We start from the raw sequence: 23,980 nt of genomic DNA, 5'->3' as shown, positions 1-23,980 counted from the left end.
CATTTGTAACCCTTTGTCAGACTTACTAACCTGAACATTTGCTAGGTCTTTGTGCTTTTGGAGGAGCTAATTTCTGACCTAGTTGTGGGTTGCTCTAGCCACTGTACTTAAATGGCCTATTTTCCTGTCCTAATTTCCCTTTCTCAATCTCCAATGCTCCACTTCACTAAAAATAAATAAATAAAAATGCCAAACAATTTTGTATGTTTTTTTTTTTTCTCTGCAGAGAAGCACCTCCGATCCAAACAACACAGACAAGCTTATTCTGTATGCCAGAATCATCTCTCTCTCGTGTCTGGCTCATAACGATCATCGACGTGAAACACCACCACTACACCTTGTGTGTCTACCCGTAAGACAGCAAAGATCCATGCAACAGCTATGCCTACCTCTGCTATTCCTCACCGCTTGGTGCCAGAAGGGGCTTCTTTAAGGCTGGGGCTGGAATGGCACGAGCGCAATAGCACTGCCAGGAAACTGATGTCGTTCCAGGAAGCAGAGAGAAATTCATGACTGCGTGCAAACACTGTGGCACGGAGAATTAATTACAAAACGATTTAGTGAATAACTGGGGTATGTCCACAGGACATTTGCATTGAATTTAGCTCTTAAAAAACCTCGATTGTTACTGCACATAACATTTTAAGTGTATGTTTTATTGACTCCCTATATTCTACCTGCTGCGTTACTGATAACTAGGGTGACTAATTGACATGACTGAACAACTGAGGCGGTTCAGGTGACCGAAATGACTCAGATTTCCCCTTTCAGTGACACAAGAAATGACCGGACATTGGAACCTCTACTTTCCATGGAGAGTTGATCATAAACAGCATTTCACTTCACAAACTTCATTGACCCTAACACAGATCCTACAGCCATCATCACACTTCAGACGCACTCACTGGTCCAAGCACAGGAACATGCTTTAATGGTCAACTGCCAACGTAGGATAAGCCCTGTATTTACTCCAAGTTAAGCCAGCTGAAACCCTGTCCCTTTGTGCATATTCACTATTGCACCTCAATGCCAACATTTAAAAATGTCAACTGTATACAATAAATACTTTGAAAACAATTTAGACAGATAGCAGATGCTTGGCTTGTTTTTTAGGGCTGATGCAGTAAGCTTTAAAGACAACCCTGTGGGACCTTTTTGCATATATAAATGGAAAATGAGAAAATCCCTAGATGCTGCATCATCATAGCAACAAGTATGAAATTACTGATTTTAACACTGTCATTTGCAGTTTTCCTATAGTGTCTTAAAGGAAGCAAAAAGACTGATGCTAGACTTTAAAAAATCAACAGGAAGACACACAGAAATACCAAGACAAATGTAGCCAGAGAAGAAAATTCTGCAAGGTGCATTCCAAGTTTCTTTAAAATCCTAATGGAATTAGCATTGGTTTTAACACGTCTGATTGTCTTGCAATGGAGTTCATACAATTTAGACTCATTAAGTTTATTTTCCCTACTACCACAAGTATTTTGCTTATACATTTAAGAAGACAAAGTAAAATTAAAGTCTAATTTTAATAATTACAAGTACAGAGATTGCATGTGGCATTCCTACTCCTGGAAACACCTGGCTTTTTTTAACCCTGTTTTTCCTCTCCCCCAATCTGATGTGCTTGAGAGACTTTATACAAACAACAGGGGAAGAAAAATGACTTTACAAGACAAAGAGTGAAATGAACTACTCAAAGTGCTGTCAACAGCTCATTGTAAACCTGGGAAAAATAAAGCGATAAAAATCAATTTCTGCAAACAATGTTTCACTTAAAATGTTTTAGACACTCCATAATAGTAGAGTGCAAGAAAAAAGGTCACACTCTCTTAATTTTAAGACAATAGTATATACTTTAAGAGAACTTGGTATACACTTGAGCCTTCACATTTCAAATCTGTGCCTCAGAAGTGACACAGACCTTTAGATTTCAGGCACATAATAAATAACATAAACCAGGAGCGATAATGTGGGATCGCAGCCTACAGAAACAGAAGAGATTTGCCTACAAGTTGAGTTTGCATTCAGAGTGTTTCAGCAGAAGGCCCCATGCAGAAAACCTCCTGGAAACCACCCCAGCTGATGTGAGCTTTACAGGGAATGAAGAGTAAACTACCCAAACGGCTCCATTTGAAGCTCTTCTGACTAGTAAGAAACACTGCCGGCATCGAGCCCCAGTAACTCTGCGTTTTCACTCCTCTCTCTCCTTGGAGGAGCGTTTCCTTGCGTACTTTTGTACTGCCTGTAAGTGCACGTCAGCAGCATTACAAGTGCCCAGTGTACTCTCCCCCGTTGCAGTTTCCCATGAAAGAACGACTAATTCACACTGTTCGTAGCTCCTCCTGTTGCCAGCAGTGCCATTGAAAGACACCAAAGAAGGGCAGGAGAACAAAGACTATGCAAGGAAGTGGAGAATAAGCATCATAAAAAAGTGAGGGAAGAAAAGGGAAAGGCATATTCTGCTTTTGGATATGTCTGGCAGCTCTGGATTCATGTAACAGATGGGAGTGCAAAATCTGTCCCCTACAGAGACGAAGGGTGAGGAAACAAACACTTAGGATCCTCACTTGGACCAGCTATTTAAATAATCTTTAAAAAAATAATCAAATAAACATTATCTGTGCTTTCCCTACAGAGAAGGAGAGATTTCCCTCCAACTGCAAAAGAGCCTTTTAATGACTAATAATTTGTAACTATCCATTTAAGAGAATTAAGCCAATTTAGTTCTAGCCAGAATACAAGTGAAGTTCCGCAGCCTGATGGGGAATGGGAGCACAGACATACTCCTGACCACTACCAAAAACTACAGCAGTCAGCACAGCCGTAACAGAAAAGTATTATTCTAAATCTAAACCATATTATTCCGAGTTTGTACTATAACTTGTGAACAGAACTGGTGGGGGGAGAAAAGAACTAGATCCCAGCTACATTCATTCGTCATAGCTCTATTTACTTAATTGTAGCCTTTGATTATTTATGCCAGCTGAACTGTGCCCCAGAGTTTATGGTCAGAGGTAGGTACAAACAAGTTGCATTACTCATGGTTAGATGCCTACCTGAATCTGAAGAAGTAAACCTGTAGTAGGCACTTCTCACCCACAAAGGACTGTAGGAGCTGGGTCTCTTAACAAGAAACACCAGCATTAATTAAGAAAGTGGAGGTACACCTTTTAATAATTAACAGTGAAAGAGATCTTCTAAGAAGGGCAGTGGATGATAATATTGAATAATTCAGCACTATAACCAAAGGAACAATGGTACAGTAACTTTATATGTGAGCATTTGCAACAAAATCCAACAAAAAACATTTGATATGGTGATGGCTTCTTGTGTTCAGGAAAAGGTATACATTCAAGATTCTCTTTCCTATCGAGAGGGCATCAAACAATTTCTGAAACCAGTCTGTACAACAAAATTAAAAGCAGCTGGTAAAATTGCACTGAAGCAAGTGACTTTATACTGGGCTTATGCTCTGCCAGACTTGGGCTCAAAAGATCAGAAGTGTGGCCCAGTAAAGGCAGTAGCTCCAGTCAGTAAATCTGCATTCCCAGTAGGCCAAATTAGCCACAAGATCATCAGTTTAATTAACAAGGGGAAAAAAAACACAACAGATTTTTCACTCATCCCGTCACTTCACAAAGCTCCAGCAGCAGGGATAGTCTGTGTCTGTCAAGTTTAGAAACAGACAAACAGAAAGCTTCAGCAGCTGTTGAGCATTCAGATTGAATTTGTGGTCACAAATATTGGAGAATTTTAATTTGTTGCCTGGCTAGCAGCTGAGAGGTAAATACACATCAGTAAAAAAAAAAAGCCATGAGACTTTGTCATTGCATGAGAAAAAAAAAATGTGTATTATATTTAATTGCAGAAGTCTGGCAAAATATCAAAGAGCATGGAAAAAAAGATGTTAAAAAAAACAAAACAAAACAAAACAAAAAAGAGATCTGAGCGACAGACCAGGGAAGACAAAGCCTGCTGCTGTTCAGCCTCTTCTGTCTCACTGCTGGCAAGGATTATTAGCCTGCTGCGGCTTCCCTTAGCAGACCGAGGCCAGCCAAATTACATAAAACAAAATGCTTTTGGAACTTCCTTCTTAAATTGTTTTGATGACAAGTTCCTATTAAGAATTGTTGTGAATTCATCAGAAAGTAGATGCAGCTTCCTCTGCTTACTGGGAACTGACCATCACAACTTCTTCTCAGGTGCCGAACCCCGATGAAGTAAAACTACTGCACCACGTACCCTTACAGACATCCCAAGGGAGGAACATATGTCTCCTTGTCTCTTTGCGAGGCTCAGCAAAAAGATAAGGAAATATTTTGAACACTAATCCTGCAACACATGTACACACTGAAGCAGCTGGCAGTTATTAGATTTATTGTATTTATTATAAAGCATCGCACAGCAGACTGCAGCCCATGGCAACTGTAGAGACAGGATTTTGGAGGATACTAGTGAACTGGGACACCATTCCAGCCAATGAAAAACAGCAATAAAGACTTGGTACAGACTAGTAGGAAATTATTGATAGAGATGGAGGGTTTTGTTTGGCTACCTGTAAGTAAAAATATTTAACCCTCAAACTAAGGAAATATACAGATGCAAAGATGAAAGAAGAGGCAGAGTGGAAACATGGCTGTTAATACAAATTTCAAATAAAAATTCAAAAAAAAAAGGAAATAAAAATACAGATGAACGGCTAGTAAAACTGAACAGTACTCCAAATAGCTTAATGCCGTAGAGAAGTAAATCCCTGGATGTTTCCTTTTGATTGCAGAGGGGCCTGGGTCATCGATGACAGGCAGATACGTGCCATCTGCCAAGGGAGGAATCTCTCGCTCCCTAAACAACAAAATGGCCGAGGAGATGCCAGCCCTCCCCCAGCCAAGGCCCCAGCAAGGGTCCCCCTCCCCACCTCATCTCGCAGGCAGAGCACGCAGCCGGGGCCCACCCCTCCGCCGCCGCCTCCGGCAGCGGGGCCGGCGGCGCGGCCAGCCCCGGGGAACGGTGCCCTGGGACCGGTGCCCTTGGCCCAGGCGGGGCGGCGGGCAGCTCCCAGCCGGCCGGCCGCGTTCCATCCCCCCGGGGCGACGCGGGAGCCCCGGCGGCCTCCGTAGCAGTAGAGGGGGAGAACGGGGTGCGGGGCCGCCGCCGCCCCCGATGAAAGCCGCCCGGGAGGCCGGGTCCCTGCGGCGAGCCCGGGGCGAAGCCCAGCCCGCAGATAACGGGTGCCGGCGGGCAGAGCAGCAGCCGCCGCCGCCCCCAAACCTCCCAGCACCCTCCACGCCTCCTCATTTGCATATATTTACCTTTGCGCCCGGGAGCGGCCAATCAGCGGGCGCGGCGGCGGGCGCCGCTCACCTGCTGCGGCCGCGCCCGCTCGCTGGCGGCCGGTGGGGGGCGGGGCGCGGCGCGGCGGCCTCCTGCTGCGCGGTTCCCCGGCGGCGGCGGCGGCGGCGGCGGCGCGATGGTGTGCGGGGGCTTCGCCTGCTCCAAGAACTGCCTCTGCGCCCTCAACCTGCTCTACACGGTGCGTGGCCGCCGCGCTGAGGCGAGGCGGCGGGAGGGGCGCGGGCTGCCCGGTGATGGTCTCTGCCCTGCGGGTTCTGCCGCCGGGTGGCGGGGCCGCCTCCGGCCAGAGGCGGTCTCCTCCCGGCGGGCTGCTGCTGAGGGGCCGGGGGGGCTCCGAGCCGGGGTCGCCCCGAGCCGGGGCCGCCGCTCGGTAGTGGCCTCCGGCTGTGAGGGGGGGAGGGTGTGGCCCCGGTCAGGCCGGGCTTTGTCACCGCAGGGACGTGGCTCCCTGGGATCAAAATCCAGGGCGGTGCGGGCGCGGGCGGCGCGGCGGGCGCTGCCTGCCCGGGGCGGGTGTCTCCCCTCCTGCGGCCCCCCCGCCGGGCCGGGCCGGGCCGGGGGCGGCCCCGTGGCGGGGGGAGGCCCGGGCCGCCGGCGCCCTTTTTCCCTGCCCGGAAAGGTCGGTGTGCCAAGCCAGGCGTGCACGAGGAAGGGTTTATGTTGCTATTCCTCAGCCAAGGAGCGGCACCGAAATAAGTGCAGCTCGGTGAGTGACAAGTGCCACGTCGGTGTATTGGGCCCTACAGGACCCGTACAGACCAAAGCACACCGGAGAGGGAGGGGGTTACGCTGGGGAGGCCCCCAGTAAGCAGGCTTCCCTGCTCTCCCCTGGGGTGGACCCGTGGGTTACAAAGTCTGGCTGCTTCGGGGCGGTGGAAACGTGCGGGGGGGGGGGGGGGGAATATTAGTATGCTAAATGGAAATAACTGACTTGCTAGGGAGCTCCAGGCAGGTACCTGCTTTTGTTCAGGCAAGTTGGAGGACCTATTTCCAACAGAGAACACTGAAATCTCCAATTGTGGTACAGCTGTGCGTTTTTTTCCTCATTGTCTATTTTAAAATGACACAGAAATAGCAAGAAACAGGACTATGTGTAATGGCTTCCTCTCGCAGCACTTCCGGAGAGGTAGCGTGTCCTCCAGTGTTTCATGTTAACAGCCGTGCTTGGGGGTGACTTTCGGCAGACTGAAATTGGGGTCAGCCAGTGCTTGCAGGCAGTTGTATCAGTGCTTTTCTGAAAGCACTGCCTGATCTTTGCTGAAGGCGAGACAGGAGGACAAACAGGTCTAATGCTGTTCATCAGAACAAACGGTTCTCATAGCTGGCAGTTACTGGACCTGATGGTAATCACCAGGACGGAGCATGAATGGATGTAGAAGTGCTTGTGCTGAAGCCAGGGCTGTTTGTTATTATATTCTTTGGTGTATGAGGTGACCTTCGGTTCCCTCAGAAAAGAGCGGAACAAAAACCTTAATATAGGAGAGGCTGTGCTGTTGTGTGTGCTTCCTTGGAGGACCTTGCAGAATGGAGTATGTCCCTGAAAAAGTCTTTGGAGCATCTTGGGGAGCTCAGCTTGCCTGCTGTGAAAGTCACCCAGGATCCATGTGATGCTATGGGTTGCCCATGCTACTCCAGCCAGAATAGAGGGGAGCAGGTAGGCATTGCCTCATTTGGCATCTGTAGTTGGATGTAAGTTTAGTATATGTAGACTGTCACAATGAAGGTAAGTTAGAATTACAGAATAGCCCAGGTTGGAAGGGACATGAAAAGATCACCTTGGCCAACTTTTCGTGGGCTTGCCCCATCCCAATGGATGGGTTATACGTGAATTGTCCCGTCCTGATTTCTCTTGTCAGTAAACCAGAGCTTAATGCAAGACTTCTTTTTGTTACTGTTGTTATTATTATTATTTCTTGAGTGATAAAGAGTGAGAGAAATCTGGATCTTTCTAACATAATACATGTACAAATCTCATTTTGATGTCATGTGGACAGCAGGTGTTTTTTCTGAAGACACCATTGCTTATTCCTACAGCCAGGAATATTAACTAGGTGTAAGGGGTCTGGTAGGTCTTTTGGGCATAGCAAGGGTGGGTTCATCTTTGGGACCTCTGTAGTTCTGTTTGTGATACCTGTACAATGCACCTATTGCCTTAAACTTGCTCTGATGTCTCCCTGAGTAGAATTTACTTTGTGGGCATCGCTTGGTATTCTTTCATCTGACCTGTGCAGAACATATGTTTTTGGTGAAGGGAAGGAGTGACTTCTTTGAATTATAGTAACTGAAATATCAGATTGTTATTGCTTGTGTTGCTTATTAATTATAGGCAAGTTACAAGACTAATGCTTTTAAATTCTGAGTTGCAGAAATAACATTTAAGGTGTTTAGTTGGCCTGGTGGAGTTGATCTAGCAAAATGTGTGGGCTTTTCTGTTCCTTGGTTAGACAAAAACCTGACAATCTAAACTTGGGTTGCAATAGCAAAATGAATGATGGGCTTATTTTTTCCCAGCTGGAAAAAGAATACAGAAGACAGCCAAAGCAAGAACTTCATCATCATCTTTTTAAACAATGTTAATTCACAGTAATAATTGGTCGGAAGGGAGTAGTGGGGGTAAGAAGGGATACAAGGTCAAATAGGTAACGCTTCTTGAATGTTTTTCTAGCTAGCATTGATGTGTCTGTATCACATGCTTGGAATGAATTAACCCTCAGAACTGTATATTGGGGATTACAGTTTATAGTCTGCTTTTCTTTAAAACACTCCTAGAATGGCATATTGGAGCTTGAATTTTTTTTTTTTAAATGCTGTCTTGTTTTACTTTTTACAGTAGTACACCAAGAAAAATATATGTCCTGGCAGTAATAAATCAGTTACTGGTTTAAGGCAAGAAACCAGAAACCCACTAACCTAATTGCTCACTTAACATTCTTTTCAGATGGTGCTTTGCTGATGATTTCTGGTTCTTCTCTGGACTAAGTTAATGTCCTTAGGCCCTGATTCTATTTTTTAATTTATTTTATATGAGTAATTCTGGCATCTATGCTGAGTCTTGCTGACTTCAGCATGGTTCCTTATGGGTATTGGAAGAGTAGAGAAAAATAGACTGTTGACTCAGTGTGTATATAATATGACATGTATTGCTGGAATAAAGTCTTACATGGAAGAACTGTCTGCATGCAAGAACAATTTAAAATATTAGTTTTGGGTATCTGACCAATTTTGTCTTTATTTATTCAATCATATTTACATTTCCCATTGAATGACAAACCCATACAAACTGTTTAAAATGCCTGTCCACAGAGTTCAGCCAAATTCAAGGATGTGTATGCAACTCAAGACTTTCAATCTTCCAGGTATGAGAACCCTAGATACTGGCTCCACCACTATTGGCTCACTTTAACCAGACAAGGATTTCCTTAGGTGGACAGTGTTCCTTCCGAGGAATTCTTGAGTAATTGTGTTGAAGTGTGAACAGTTGATATCTTATTTCAAATCAGATTCTCAGAAAGGAAAGGGAAATTCCTAAGTCCTAGCTAGTGATGAAAGACTGAAGTGGTAGCTGGGCCACAAGATTAAATATTTAAAATTAAAAAAAAAAAAAAAATACTGACAGTCAGTTCATTTGTATGGTGTGTGCTGGTTTTGTCACCCGAGCAGCTGCTTGATTATTGCTGCAGCAGGAAAACATGAACTGTTTGTTGTCAGTACGTAAACATCATGCCTTTGTTTTGATAAGCAGGCTTTCAGTTTTTCTTACAGCTAGAGTGGCTATTTGATTTAAAGTAAAACATACAGTACCTTTACCGTTAAAAGGGTGTATTTTTTAGTAGCACAGAGTTCATTCCACAAGAGCATCCATGTTTCCTCTTAACACTAGAAAGTACTTTTATCAAAATCATTTACTTTTCATAATACTTTGCTCTCTGAACTTGTTTTCTAGACTGCCTATGAAGTGTCCTGGTTTTTGCATAACTTTCCAAAGCACTGTGTTTGAAAGGGTTTGTTTTTTCTGTTGCTGCCTGTTGTTTTCTGGGTGGAGTATTTATTGAAAGTGTAATTAGTGCATTTCTGCCCTCTTCATCAAAATCGTTTTTCCTGTATTATGAAAGTATACAAAGATGAGGATAGAAATTCTCACATTTGGACAGCACATATTCGCCACGGTAGAGTTTTTAGTAGTGTTTGTCTCAGTTGCAGCATTCCCGACGCAGAGGGTTGAGCATGTTGCATCTTCCATGCTGATCTGCTAGCTCCATCTCCCTTCTCTCTGTGTAGGGGAAACCTGGTGTTAGAGGCAGGGTGAACATCTGGATTTCCCTAAGGAAAGGCAATGTGACTGTTTTCCATGTTTTCTGATAATTTCTGACTGTTGTAGTGGCTACGAATTAATCTAGAATTAGAGAAACATAGTTCTTGCCTCGTGGCAATTTCTTTCACAGTGGTAAACGAACCTATGGTCTCTGCATTCAATTCCATTTCAGTTTGTATAAGTTTTGTTTGTTCAGAAGCAACCAGTAAATAGCCTGCTGTTCGCCATGTCCGACGATCTCCAGTCAGCATTTGGGAGTGCAGCGTCATGAGTTTGCTCCAGCACCAGCCTGTGCTGGGCTGGTCTAGCTCATCGTCCTAACTGGATGCTCAGCAGATGGGACAGGTTGCCTTGGAGCCGTTTCTGTCATTCTCACGGACATTTTGAAGGCAGCAGTATAAGCTGTGCTATCTAGTCTTGACGTGTAAATAAAAGAGTGGTATAGAAGCTCCTGGGTGTGTGGCAGGGAAGGTTAATGTTGGTCACGTCAATTTAGTCTCAGGGTTTTTTGTTTACATTGGCTTTTTGGGAAGGTTTCTACGCTCATGCTTGACAACATAGAAGAGTGACTACAGCAAAAATATAGATACATATTGTAAGACTTCTCGTCAGTGCTTGGGAATGCCCTCAGCTATACTGTGTTTCAGTTTATAGCCAAAGTGACAGCGGTTTGTGGTAGCAGGTCAGAATTGAGACGTGCTGGGTCTGTAGACCAGATACGCACAAGTTTTGTTTTTTCACTTGTCTTGAGCAGAACGCATAGTGGCATTTGGAGCTGGGAAGGCAGACCCTGTTTAGTGAAAGAACTGGAGAACGACAGGGCACAGAAGGAGGCGGCTATATGGAGCATGGTATGTTTTGATACCACTGACGTTTTCAGCCATCCTAGCAGTGCAGGTGAACACTTTAAAGCCAGCACAATTATCGAGAAGCCCTTTGAATGCCCTGAAGTAGCCTTGTTGCTTAAATTATTAGTTGTGTTCTTTCTGCTGCTGTTTTTATGTTGAGGGAGACGTATGTGTGGAAGAAGGATCTATGGGATCACCAACCTTCCTGAAAACATTTCACAACTTCTTAAACAATGAACAATCAAGCAAGCAAAACTAAACATTTCAGAAGATAGTTGTTCCTGCTACACAGCAGAAAGCTTGCATTTCTTTATAAAATGGGTTAAATCTCACTGCTATTTTAACATGAAAGAAGCTTGTTACATGGTCAAAACCAATTTGATCCTAATTATTGGCCAATAACATGAAGAACTCTGAACTAGGCCATCAAACTGAAAGAACTGGCTTTCATGATAAGAGACAGGAATGCTGCCTTTCACATAAATTGCTTGTTCCACATCATGTGTCTCAAGGCTGTTCAGTAACCAGACTACTGATCACTCCTCGTTTAAATAAGTCACCTAAAGGTGAAAGATTTTGCTTTCTGTTAGAAATCCTTTGGAGGTACCCAGAGCTTTCCTTACTGCTTAGCCTTTACTGTGCTCTCAGTAAAGCTGAAGAAGTACTGTAAGGAGATAAAGTTGCTTACAGTTTGGCTAGCTTACAGCTGTGATGGAAATCAATTTAGCTTAGTCTTAGCTTGCTAAAGCTGCACCACTATATACTGTCTGTGGTTTCAATGTGTTTTTAGATGAAGTGCAGGGGACCAGAAGTATTGTCTTCCAGATTTTCTGTGGCTGTGCAGAAATGATTGGCCAAGTTGAAGGGAAGGGTGGTGGAAATCTCTACCTTCAAAACATATACCATTTGAGGTTTAAACTTTAAAGCCCCCTTAAAAGAAGTGGAATATGAACGTATGTGTGGAGAGGGAGGTTAGGGAGTATGTGTTTCATCATGCGTGTAATCTCTCTGGTTTTAGTTCCTGTTCCATATCCAGCCTGACAGCTATTCTGTAAATATTTCCTTTGTTGATACCAGTATAAGTGCCTTATAATCTCTTTACCCAGGGAACAGTGAGGCTTTATTTCTTGAAATTTGAGTTCTGAAATGCAGTTTTTACTAACTCCTTTTTGGGCCGAGGCTAGAAGAAAACAGCGAGAACAGTAACTTCTGCGTATGACTTCCTTCCTAGCGAGCAGTCCAAGCTGGCTGAAATGCTGAAAAATTGCTAGTTAGTCAAAACAGCAGGTTTGCTTGTGGCTTGCTGTTGAAGGAAGGAGGAACTGGTTTTGGCATTTGAGTTTTTTCTCAGTGGTGGTGTCTAGAGAAATAATTTGTCAGTATTTTGGTTTCTTTTTGTAATGTAGACTGTAAGCTTGTGGATAAGTACACAAGGGGTAAATGTGAAGAGAAATACATTTTTCCAGTACAGGAGTGAGGGAAATGAGCAACTATGTGCACAGGAGAACTTGGATTGAAAGAATAGAGTAAATTAGGAGATTTTTGTTGCTGTTGTAGAAGTAGTGATTTATGCAGCAGTAAGGGGAAGGAAAACCCCAACAAGTACTGTAAAGGCTAATGCTTTAGTCATGTTAATAAGAAGTTAACTGGAGAACAGGACAATCAAACTTGTGATGACTTTACCTCTGTGACAAAGAAATTCTTGTCTAGAAATTGTTATTGTTGAAACACCTCTGAAGTTCAAATGTGTGTGTATGAGTATATATATGTATAAAAAATATAATGGAAGTCCCTTAAAGTGGAGTCTGATCCATTCCACTGATCTTGAACTTACAGTCCCTAAAATCTTTCCTATAGAGATGCTGACATTGGAGTAAGATTTTGTCTATTGGCAAGATGCTTGATTTTCTTAATTTTTTTTTTTTTTTTTTTTTTTTTATTTCATAGAAAAGTACTCAATCTCATAGTGAAAACTACTGATCTTCACTTAGGATTCGTGTGAACCTATAGGTTTGTTCTGGTAAAGCATTTACTTAATTGCAAATTGATGAGTTTGTATATTGGATTATGCTAATCCCATGTTTGCATGTTTGCTTTTTAAATAAGGTTGCTAGAATTTGTGTTGATGGAGAAGATAGTACGTAGTAAATGAGGATATTAAATTTAAAATATTAGCTGTCACTCACACACACGCACACACTTCCCATGCCTCTGTGTTGCTTTTCTGGTTTGTGGACAGTATGTGCTTGTAGCATCTTTCTGTGAGACAGATTGCTCCAGCTTGAGATTGTAATAAATTCTTTCTCTCTTAATGCCAGTTGACTTTCTATGTAAACATGCATTAAGTGAATGGGACCTTTTAAATCACTTCTGAGAACAAGACTTGTACTTGTGTTTTTGAAGCTGTGTAAGTACTTCTGAAGAATCATTCATTGCTCTTTTATTGAGAGACCTTCTTACTGGTTGCTAGAAGGTGTTTTGTTGATATGGGGTTTAGGAGCTGGTGATAGTCTCTATTTAATGAGCTAGACATTACAGAGGCGTCCTTGGTCAGTGCTAAATCTGTCCCTTATCTGCCTGTTAAAACTGATTTTTGATGTGGAGAGTGGCAAAGCTTCCACGGTAGAAGAGCTGGCTGTGGTGTGTGGGAGTGTTGGTTGGAAGGGACTTCTGGGGCTCATTGTCCAGGCTCCTGCTCAGAGCAGGTTTACAAATAACACTCATTTGCCAGCTGTGGCTTTGTCTGCTGAGTCTTGAAAACCTCCGAGAACAAAAATTATCACCTCTCTTGAGTATGGCACCAAACCACCTTGCAGATGTTTTTTTTAATGTCCAGTCTGAACTTCCCAAGCCATTACTTACGGTTGTTGCCTCTTGTTTTGTGGTCTGTCAATGCTGAGAAGAGTTTGCCTCCGTTGTTTTTGTAATGTGCCTTCAGCTTCAGTTGCTATTAGATTATCCCTAGGCTGCCTCTCTGTCAGGCTGAACAAACCCAGCTCCATGACCTGCTTTGCTTCTCAGACATCATCCTCAAGGCTCCAGGCCGTTTTGGTGACTCTTTCCAGGTTCTCAAATTCCTTTTCAACCCTGGGGGGCTTGAAATAGGACACAGTGTTTGAGCTGCAATCTCACCAGCGTTAAGTTTCCTTTGATTGGACTCCTCTTGGCTTTCCCTGTTTTCAATGAGAGCAGACTCTTGGCTCATATTCAGCTTGGCAACCAGTGTGATCCCCAGGTCTATCTCAGTGAGGCTGTTGTTCAACCGGTCTGTTCCCAGGCTCCACTGAAGCACGCCAGGAGCAGAATTTTGCACTTCATAAGGTTCCTGTTGGCTTATTCCTCAAGTTTATCAAGGTCCATCTGAATTGAATCTCTATTTGGAGAGTCAATCACTCTTCCTTGTTTAGTATCATCCACAAATATCCTGAGGATTCATTCTGTCTTAGGACCCAGGTTGTTGATGAAGATATTGTATAATATTGGCCCTGGTATCAGCCTTTGTGGTGCTTCTTACCTGCTACCAGCTGAATGCTGAGCCATCGATTTAAGCTCAGCAGTCCAGCCCATTGTCATTCAGTCTTAACAGGCCGTTTCTCCAACCCATGCCTTATCAGCTTACTAATAAGACTACTGTGGGAAACCAGATCAGTCCTAATCACTAAAAACTGGACTGCGATTTCATGTATTTCTGGTAGATTTATCAAGTAAATATTTGAAGTGTTAACCAAAGCTAGCTTTATGTAAGTGATGCTGTTTTCTTTGGAGGAGTTCTGGTGCCGTGAAATGTGGTTTCAGTAAAATAAAACGTGACATTCAGAAGCTCTGTAGAGAGACCTTTTTCCTTTATTTAACAGAAATATGTGATTTTTTTATAAGTAAGTAAAGCTTGTATGTTTAGAATGTACATATTACTAATTTAAAAGTAGTTAGGGTCACTAAGTATTTTTGTTCAAGTGCATTTTACTACACAGTCTCAGCAGCTCCACTTTTAGAAATATTGCATCTAAATGCTTTTGTTTCAAAGACTGGAATAAGCATTATTGAGTAGTCATTTCTAGCAGCTAAACAGTGGCTAATGCCTTGCATTGTTTTACAAATTTGTAAAACCTCTTCCCAAAACAGCTTAAATTATTTTTCCTGTTCGTAGTAATGCACATTTACTTTAGTTTTCCACATTATGGCCCTATAAAATTGTGTGTGTGTGTATATATATATGTATATTTTTGTGTATATATATATAGTTTTATAGCTCAACATTCAGTTTGTCTAACCCAAACCTGAAAATGAAGGAATAACCATGATTTCATCTTTCAGTCAACATGCAGAGGAGGCAGGAACTTAATACTAAATCTGTTTCTGGAATGGTTTGTAAACCTGTGGTCTCCAGTTTTCAAACACAAGGTCTGTTTTCCACAGTTCTAAGGGCCAAAATTGGAATATCTGATAGTTATTTTGATCCAAATCAGGTATCTGCCTGACTGGATACAGCATTTTCGCATAGCTTGCCAACCAGAGCGCAGTAACATGGACCTGTGATCGTACTGAATTTCCAGATGTTTTAAGGATTAGACAATGGACAACTTTGTCGTGTGAAAGAAAAGAAAATATAGCCTTGGTACTGTGGGGGTAAAGCTTGAAAATTAGGCTGATGGCTCTAAAACTGGTAATAACTTTTACTGTCATACACACTCATTTCATGTGCATATCCGCAGAATAATGGAAGCTGAGATGAGTTACAGCAGCAACAAGTAACTGGTACACTGCAACGCATGTGCTGCATTTATCCAACGGGTGTTCTAAGCACAGGTTGTGTTTAGGTCTCTTCTTTTGATTTTGATACTTTAAGAATAAAATTCATTTCATCTAATTGTTTTAGACGTCTTATGAGATGAACGAAGAGGTGAACAAATACACATTTTGGTATCCTGAAGGCAGATTGGTGAAAGTAAAGATTTGCAGTCACTGATCAGGCAAGAGAAAGAAGTATTGGTGAAAGTCATTAGGAGCAAAGTTTCTTCTGCTTTTCTTTGTGAAATGAATTGAAATTTGACATTGCCTTTGAGATTCTTTTATGAGATAACACTTTGAAGGTCTGTGTAGTGGCAGTGTGAGTTCAGTGCTTAGAAGTTGATGCAGAGCGTGGGACGTCAGCCAGCACTTTCTGGTTGGAAATTGGGTTATGGGATTTCTTTTGTTGTTCCCTTCTGACACCTACGTGGAAAAATAAATCTTTCCAGTGGTATGAGACAATGAAATAAAGTGAATGGGCATAGATCAGAACAGCTAGATCTTGCACTTAACTGTCTGATTAGCAAGGCTAATTTTTAACATAACAACGTCAGGAAGTTTATAGCCTTGTGCAGCATGCATTCAGAAAATCTGTCTGTGGCAGAGCCAAGGTTTTTTGTTTTATTTTTTTCTTCCCCTCTGTCTGTAATTTAGATTCATGACATCTTGGCCCGATGTTCTGGTTTTAACTAAACATGGTAATAATGCTTTTTGTTTGAGAAACAAAGACAAACGTGAATTAATCCTAAAACTCTACTGGTATTGAACAATTCCTTTGAATTTTATATCGTTCTTTTGTCTCTTCACGTGGTAAGAGAGAGGTGTAGGTATGACAAATATCCTCCTTTTCTTCTTGCAGACTCTTAAATTTCTCCTGTGGATTTGGCAAAAACATTTTTGATGCGTGCCCTTGTGTGAACACATGAAAAAAACCACCCACTGTGTTTTGATCTTGATCAGCATCACTATTGGTTTTACTAGCTTTCTTGATGTTATCTTAGATTTCCATGTTTCAAAAGCAGCATTACATAGGTCAGTCTTCTAAAAGGTACTGAAGTTGAAAAAATACACAGACATATTTGGTATTAAAACGAACAAAAATGCCCTTCTGTAGGGTAAGTATACTGAAATGATGGAGAAGTTGGAAATTTCCTCTTATGTTTAATTTTTTTCACCCCTCTGGATAAGCAGTAAAATGTCATGAGATAGGTCGTTTGAATGGAAACTGGTGAGCAAGTACAAGTGCTTGCTCTGTAAAGCCAAGTAGTTGGACTAGACTAAGTGCTTACTGTTTTGGTTTGGGTTGTTGTTTGTTTGGTTTTTTTAATAATGATACAACTTCTGAGTATTTTTTGGTGAGGTTTTGGAAAGTTAAAACTTGCATGTTGAATTGGTGTTATTTAACAGAGAATGTAATGGGCGATATGTTACACATAGGTCTAACTGTTTCAAACCAGAGAGTGTTAGGCATCTTGCGTATTGGACATCTGGGTTGGCTTTGTCTGCTGCTTCCCTCCTGCTGTACCTCGTTACAGATTTCTCGGCAGCTTTTCATGTTGGATTTTTTTTTTTTTTTTTGGTTCTGTGTTTTTGGCATGGAAACAGGAAAGGCTGGAGCTTCCTGCCCATGTAAACAATAAATCCCAGTAAACTAACTGGGACAGATTCTGCCTGCCTTCCCTGAATACCACCTTTAAAAGGAAGGAAGCAGCATAAGAGTGTTTGGGGTATTGAAATAGGATTGACTGCATAGTAGAGCTATTTTCTCGAAGAAATAAGTAGTGGAGACAGGGCACCTTTATTGTTTTACTGCATGAAGTCCTTGAGATACAGATCTAAAAAGTATTTTTGTGTGACCTTGTTAACTGTTGTGTTGTATCATCAACTACGTAGAAGCTTCTCTAATGAATTAATACAGCTGTAATCCTGATTACAGGAAGTTTTGGCAAAGTGCACTTTTTCACATGTTCAGAGCTGTGGAGCTGTATATCCTATTTTCTTTAAATACACTGCCTCTGTTTCAGAAGACATTTGGAATTTTCATTCTTCTTCCATTCTGTGAATTAAAGCTGATGATTTTAGCTTGTCAATTCTGTTATAATCCACACTTCAGTTGAGTGTCTCCAGTAAGTCACAGGTAATGCAACATGGCTTGACTTGTAGGTAGGTGAGGTTGTAACAGCTCCACATTGGCAGTGTTGAAGAATACGTATGCCTTAAAACATCTGGAACTGAAGTTATCTCTACGATGAAGTGAAGGATTGGTTTGTTTAGGGTTGTGCTTCTTGTCTTTGCACTGGAAAGAAAAATTGTACCTAATAACTTTAATGTAAAGAATGTAGCTGTGTGTAGGTTGAGCCTCTTTTAATATGCAGACTAACTTTTTGTTTTCTCTTCCCTCCAGCTGGTAAGCCTGCTGCTGATTGGAATTGCGGCATGGGGAATCGGCTTTGGCCTCATCTCTAGTTTCAGAGTTGTTGGAGTGGCAATTGCAGTAGGAATCTTCCTCTTCCTTATTGCCTTAGTCGGATTAATTGGTGCGGTGAAACATCATCAAGTATTGCTATTCTTTGTATCCTTCTAATGCATTACATGGATCACAGCATGGTTCAATCCATGTAAGCAACCTGCTCTGTCAGCTGAGACTGATATGGAAAGTGCTTCAGAAACAGAACAGAAATTCACAATCTTACTTTGGTCAAGTGCAGTCTAAATTAAACTTCCTTCCCATTTTAACTTTATTCCAGCTTCCTTTTTTTCTCCCTTGTTTGTGCTCTGAAGACAGAAGTATTCGCTTCTCCTCTTTTTAAAAATCAAACTATTTTAATTTTTTGAGAGCTTTTTATGGTGGGTCACTGTGTCACAGGTGCCTGTTAGTGTGTGCTCAGCCCTACACCAAGCTAGAGTTTGTGAGCTATTAATGTTTAACGGTAGAGAAAGGTGATACTTCCAGATAGCGAGCTGGTTGTAACTGGTAGGGGAATGCATTGTGGGTAACACAGGCTGTCAAGAAGCACTTTCTTTTCATACATAGTCTTTAATTGCGAACCCAGACTAGAAATGAGCACAGGCCGCCTCAGTGTGGTTTGCTGCCCCTTTATGCTTACTGATGCTGTGTAAGCAGTCTGTAGTGCTGCCTTGCGTAACAAAGTTGATTTGTTTGGATGAGAGAAGAGATTCATCAGATAAAATTCTTATTTTTCTCGTTGCGGTCTGTGAATAAGTGGTCACCTCCACTTTACAAACAGTTTAATTGTGTGAGATAAGTATCTGCCTCTGAACACAGCAGCAAAATTGTGCCTGACTTTCAAAATGTGATCATTAGTACCAAAGTTTTTTCTTTTTGTTTTATGCTGTTTTCAGATGCATTAGTCCAAAAGTGTGTGAGGCTGTGTTCCAAAAGCAACTCTCGCTTTTTTTTAATCTAGGCTAAAGTTACCTTTTGTAATTAATTACAGGACTATGTCATTGAAGAAAAAAAACTTCTGAATATGCAATACCCAGAGGAGCGTTTTCTTTACTACTGTATTTAAGTGAAATATCTCAAAATGACAACATGAGTCCCTAAAGCTGGAGAAATTGGCTATAGATTTCTCTCGAAGCTCCTTTTATTAACCTCTCTGCTCATGTTGTCTTGCTAGGCAAGAAACACCTAACCCAGAAATACCAGCTATGTATAGTAGTAGCCAAAAAGAGATTATATATGGTAATGGAGTTCTGGGAACATTATTTGGGTCATCTTTTCCACATCCAGTCAGAATTTACTTCTATATTTCTTTTGTTTTTAAAGGACCTATTGTTATCCAATGAAATAAGGAATACCATTAGGTGTATGTGTTGTAAAAGCAAAATTAATTTGAGAGTGTATCCTTAACTAATATTTCCAGTACATGATTATTCTTTTGCTAGTCTTTATTGTCCAATTTTCTGTCTCCTGTGCCTGTTTGGCACTAAACAAGGAGCAGCAGGTAAGAAAAGTTTCTTGACTTCTCAGTTAATCTACAGCATAATACTATAAATATATATGTACATACACAGACACACACACACATATTTTTTTTATATATATACATATATAGTCTTCCACAAAATGGGGACAGCGTATTTTAAGAAAATCAGCATTATCCTTTTAAATAAGGAGTAGACCTTAGGCAGTGTTTGGCTGTGGTAGCTAGAAAGAAATACATCTGGGTTCTAAAATTTCTTTCAGCTTTTTTTTTTTTTAAATTGTTTTGTTTTTAGGCTTCCTGTGTAGTTTTATGGTCACAAGTGTAGCAGCATGATATCTTAACTGTCACGTGTTCAACAATTCCAGTTAAGCTGATGAAGTGTACAATAATCATAATGTAAAGATTGGTTTTGTGTAACTGAAAAGGTCATGACTACATTAGGAACAGAGGTGACCCTTAAGTGTGAAAGTAAAACCAGCTTCCATGGGGTATGGAGCCTAATTCTTAACTGCATAAGAAGCAGGCAAGGGTACAGTGACTAAGTAATCAGCTTCCTACATGTAAGCACACTGTTTGTTTAAAGCCTGAGCAGTCCCAGTTAGATTAGTTGCATGTCTCATTACTAGTGCTTTTATCGCATTTAGGAAAAAAAAAAGGAAGAAAATGAATTATAACCATGAATGTGCTGCTGCTAGGTGCTGCTATTGCATTAGCTACACAGGCTGTTTGAACGTTCAAGTAATTCTTTAATGTATTATCCTGTTAGACTTTAGGATCTGAAGATTTTAGTTAGGGAATTATCAGCTTGGCCTCGTGTATTGGTTTCCAGTGAAATGCAAAACAGTTTATTTAATATAATATGTATTTGCTTATGCCTTGTAGAGTCAACTTCTAGAAGTGGGATGGAATAACACTAACAGCGCGAGAACAGATATTGAGAGAAATCTGAATTGTTGTGGATTCAGAGTTTTTGATCCGAATGAAACTTGCTCCTCTGTAAGTTCTTCAAGCATGAAAAAACTTCTTTGTGTTTGTTCAAATATGTACAACTGTTTTCATAGTTGCAGAAAGCAGAGTTTTTTAAGAAATGTGTAAGGTAGTTGTTACAATGATACTAAGCTCTTTAGTTAACTTATTGGAAACATAATCACACAGCACCCTCGAAAGGTTGTACTCCATTGTCATTTATATACTTGCTTTTTTGGAGTCTTTTGAAACTGCTAGAGTTTTGTCCATGGCTGGCAGTCTTTTATAGAGCTAACCAGATGCTTTCAATCAATGAAGTGTCATCAGAAAATGGAATGCAATTCTTTGTATCTGTTACAGGATTGTTTTAGAAATCACCAGTGTCAACCGTGTGCACCGATAATAGAAGAATATTCTGGAATGGTGCTGAGATTTGTTGGAGGCATAGGACTCTTCTTCAGTTTCACAGAGGTAAGTGAGTAGGAGGTTAGAAAATGGAGTGCTTTTTCCCCACTTCTAAGGCTTCGTTTTGTGAAACAATTAATTTTAGGGGGTTTATTACAGGAACTCTCAGTATTATCTCAGGAGTCAAATAATTAATTAGGTCAAATTTTTCCAGGCTATCAGCTTGCTTAAGTCTGCCAAAAGGAGGACTCGTCTTTATTCAACACTGGGAGTTCTTGCAACTTTATGTGATTTAGACTCAAACCACAACTAGATACCACATTAAAATGTGGTGCTGTAAAGTTTTAAGTTTTGCAGAAAGTTAGCTATTCAGATTTACTGTTCTCCAAAAGTAATAAAAAGAGTGCCGTTGCTTTACCTTGTTCCCCTGTTCTTCCCGCCTCCCCCCACCCATGCACATACGCAGTCTTTGGGGTTTTTTGGTTTTGGGATTTTTTTTTTTTTGTGCCTCCTGTAGTGCAAAGATATAGTTTCATGATGAGTGAACTGTATTTTAAACATCGGGTTAAAAAGATCTTTGATTCTTTGTTGTAGTACCCAGATGATACATATGCTTTCTTTATTGATGGGTGAATAAAAATCCTCAGAGCAGGTCTTTCATAACCCCACAGTAGAGCACGTGAAGATACTCCTCCTGCTTCTTAGTGCAGTTTTCAGAAGATTTGTAGATATTATAGCAACAAGAGAGATACAGCAACTTAAACAGAATCACTCTGATATCTGCCCTCCAATTTCTTCACTAAAAATGTGAAGCTGCCAGAAGGGAGGAAGGTAGCTGGAGGGAATGACAGGATTTGAAAATGTAGTAGAAAAATAGCCTTATAGTTAAGTGGTAACTGTAAAATGAAACAATTTGGAGGATTTGTTTATCGTTACACTAAAATCAAGTTTATGAATATTTATCGTTTGGGGAGGGGAAGAATAATTTAATGCTAGGCATGCCTATGAGAAATATTTCACATTGCATTGCGAATACAGTTTTGGCTTATTTGTTTTGTTCTTCTCTCTGTTGCAAAGTATGAATTCTTTCTGAGAAGGTGCATTCTTTTTTCTAATTAAGAAAGCTGGTGTGTGGTTGTGCAATTTTAGCAATAGTAAAATACCCTAAACTTGTGTACTGGAAATTCATTTTATGTTTAAAACAAATTTTGTAAAACTGATGGAAGATAGGGTGGAGACCCTCTGCTTAATAATATCTTTGGTTTTTGTTTTCAGATTCTGGGAGTCTGGCTGACGTATAGATACAGGAACCAAAAGGATCCCCGTGCGAACCCTAGTGCATTTCTTTGATAAGTTCATAAAGGACTGAATTTTCTCTCTGCACCCTCTACTTCAAAATCCTGATTCTCCATTGTTTGGTATTTCTCCATAATAGGTATTCCGCATGTACCTAAAAGAAAACTTTATTTCCAAAAGAAATTTGTAGTTTTCATATTTCATTTCCCACTATTTTTCTTCAAAGAATCACTCTCTTGAAGTAGATGGTGCATTCAGTAGCTGGGCAGAGTCAGACTGCTGCTCTGAGCTGGTTAAATAACTCTGTTAAGACTTTGGTGATTGATGTGGTGAACTCTATACAGTGAGCTTTATAGCACTACTGGTTTCTCTGGTGTTCAAAAAAACCCAGGAGTATTTTCTGCTGTATTCATTGATTACAAAAATTCACATGATTTCTCATTAAAATGATAAAAATATATGGTGGATGGTTGGACTGTATGATTTGATTAGGCTTTAGGATGAACTCTAGTCAACTTTTTTGTCTTAATAATGGTCTCCCACTTTCCTGTGAAGGTAAAAATAGAAGCTAAAGATGTTATTTTCTGTAGTGCACATAAGTATATGTTAATGACTACTGTAGTCTTCATCCCTCCCCTTCCCTGTTTATTTTGGCTTTCTGGTAGCTTTAGAATTTTGTTGAGAGTGAAAATAATTCTTTACTTTTTAATGGATATCTTCACTATGAGAACAATGAATGAAGAAAACCAGGAGAATGTAATCTGCAGCTGACAAACTTGAAACTTTTTTTCTTTGACAAGTGAATGAAGTTTGGTATTTGCACAACATCAGAATCAATAGTGGTCTGTCATCTTTAATGTAAGAAACCTGATGTCTGGAAAGTTGTTGTACAGCTATTTTTTCAGATGGTGTAAAATTATTGTTGTAATAACTCAGCAGTGTATATTCCTTTGTCATCCAGCTAACAGTCTTGATTTCATTAGAGTTTGAATGATGTGTATAAAAGAAAAAAGAGAGAAAAGTAAAAATAAAAAAGTGATGGTTTCCAGTAGTTTGTTTAAAAAAAAAAAAAAAAAAAAGAATTAAAGTTAGAATGGTACATTATCCGTGCAGTAAAGTGTTGTCTGAGCTGAAGGAAAGCATGGTCCCTCTTCCAACCTGTAATGGAAGTGATGCATCAGCTGGAATGTCAGACATCTAAACACCCAAGGTGCATAATGTTCCATTTGTTTCTAATCACACTGAATTGCAGACCTGCAATGCACCGTTTCTTCATTCACTTGCTGCTTCTGGTGTGGTAGGCAGCTGCTGTAGCCTGAAAGACAGTTCTGCAGGAAGAAAAGGGGAAGAGTTAAGGCCGTCAAGGCCATCTGCCAAGGAATACAGCAGCTGAGCGAGGTGGAAAGAAAGACAGTGAGGGCAGACAGAAGTAGGTTCTCATACAGTCACCCGTTACTAGGGAGATGCCTCCTTGCTCCTGCAACAAAAAGAAGTTGAAATGCGTGCCCATCAGAATACTTTCAGGCTTTCATGTGCCCAGTACTCCTAAAGAAGGAACCATCTCGAGGTTTTGAAGGGAAAGAGTTGAACCTGAACGCAGAGGGATGTCGAGAACTTGCTAAAGACAGCTTCTCTTCAGGTGTAGCCGATTCTTCAACATCTGCTGTCAGCGCCATCTCCTGGTGTTTGGTCTGTGAATTACTGCTTCGTATGTCAACAAGTATTGGTGTCTGTTTCAAACACATATTGTACGTTCTGTGTAAGAGCCCGCTCAGGTACTGAAAGACCTAAAGAGCCTTCAGACTGTTACTGAAGTATAATGTAAATATGCGCAGGGTTTTTTTTCCCCCAAGTGCTGTGCTTTTTAAGTAACTAACCAGCCATTCTCAATACGTGTCAAGAGGATGGTGATCATCTTGTAGCTGTCTTTAGCAACATTCAATTTTCCTAGTCTAGACAGGCTCTGCATTTTGTACATTACTGTAATAAATGAACGGAGGAGTCTTATGGAGAGGGTGTATGAAGTTTAAAATAATACCGCATTGCTGCTTCAA

General features: G+C 41.0%; 1 protein-coding gene across 1 annotated transcript; it reads left to right on the top strand.

Moving 5' to 3' along the window:
• Window positions 1-5,453: 5,453 nt before the first annotated feature.
• On the top strand, window positions 5,454-22,984 carry TSPAN13 (tetraspanin 13). The gene is made up of 6 exons (XM_082311186.1): window positions 5,454-5,539; window positions 17,714-17,881; window positions 19,197-19,277; window positions 20,142-20,255; window positions 20,586-20,696; window positions 21,906-22,984. Exons 1-6 carry the CDS (start codon window positions 5,477-5,479, stop codon window positions 21,978-21,980), a joined length of 612 nt encoding a protein of 203 aa, XP_082167312.1. The 5' UTR covers window positions 5,454-5,476; the 3' UTR covers window positions 21,981-22,984.
• The last annotated feature ends 996 nt before the right edge of the window (window positions 22,985-23,980 follow it).

Source organism: Platalea leucorodia, assembly GCF_965183815.1.
Source record: "Platalea leucorodia genome assembly, chromosome: 1".
Lineage (NCBI taxonomy): Eukaryota > Metazoa > Chordata > Aves > Pelecaniformes > Threskiornithidae > Platalea > Platalea leucorodia.
This window is presented reverse-complemented; position numbering and strand designations above follow the sequence as displayed.

Excerpts from the sequence above, each read along its gene's own strand:
- TSPAN13 (XM_082311186.1), top strand. The coding sequence starts at position 5,477 with ATGGTGTGCGGGGGCTTCGCCTGCTCCAAGAACTGCCTCTGCGCCCTC. Across the intron at positions 5,540-17,713 it reads CCCTCAACCTGCTCTACACG|CTGGTAAGCCTGCTGCTGAT; the intron begins GTGCGTGGCCGC and ends TCTTCCCTCCAG. Across the intron at positions 20,697-21,905 it reads TCTTCTTCAGTTTCACAGAG|ATTCTGGGAGTCTGGCTGAC; the intron begins GTAAGTGAGTAG and ends TTTTGTTTTCAG.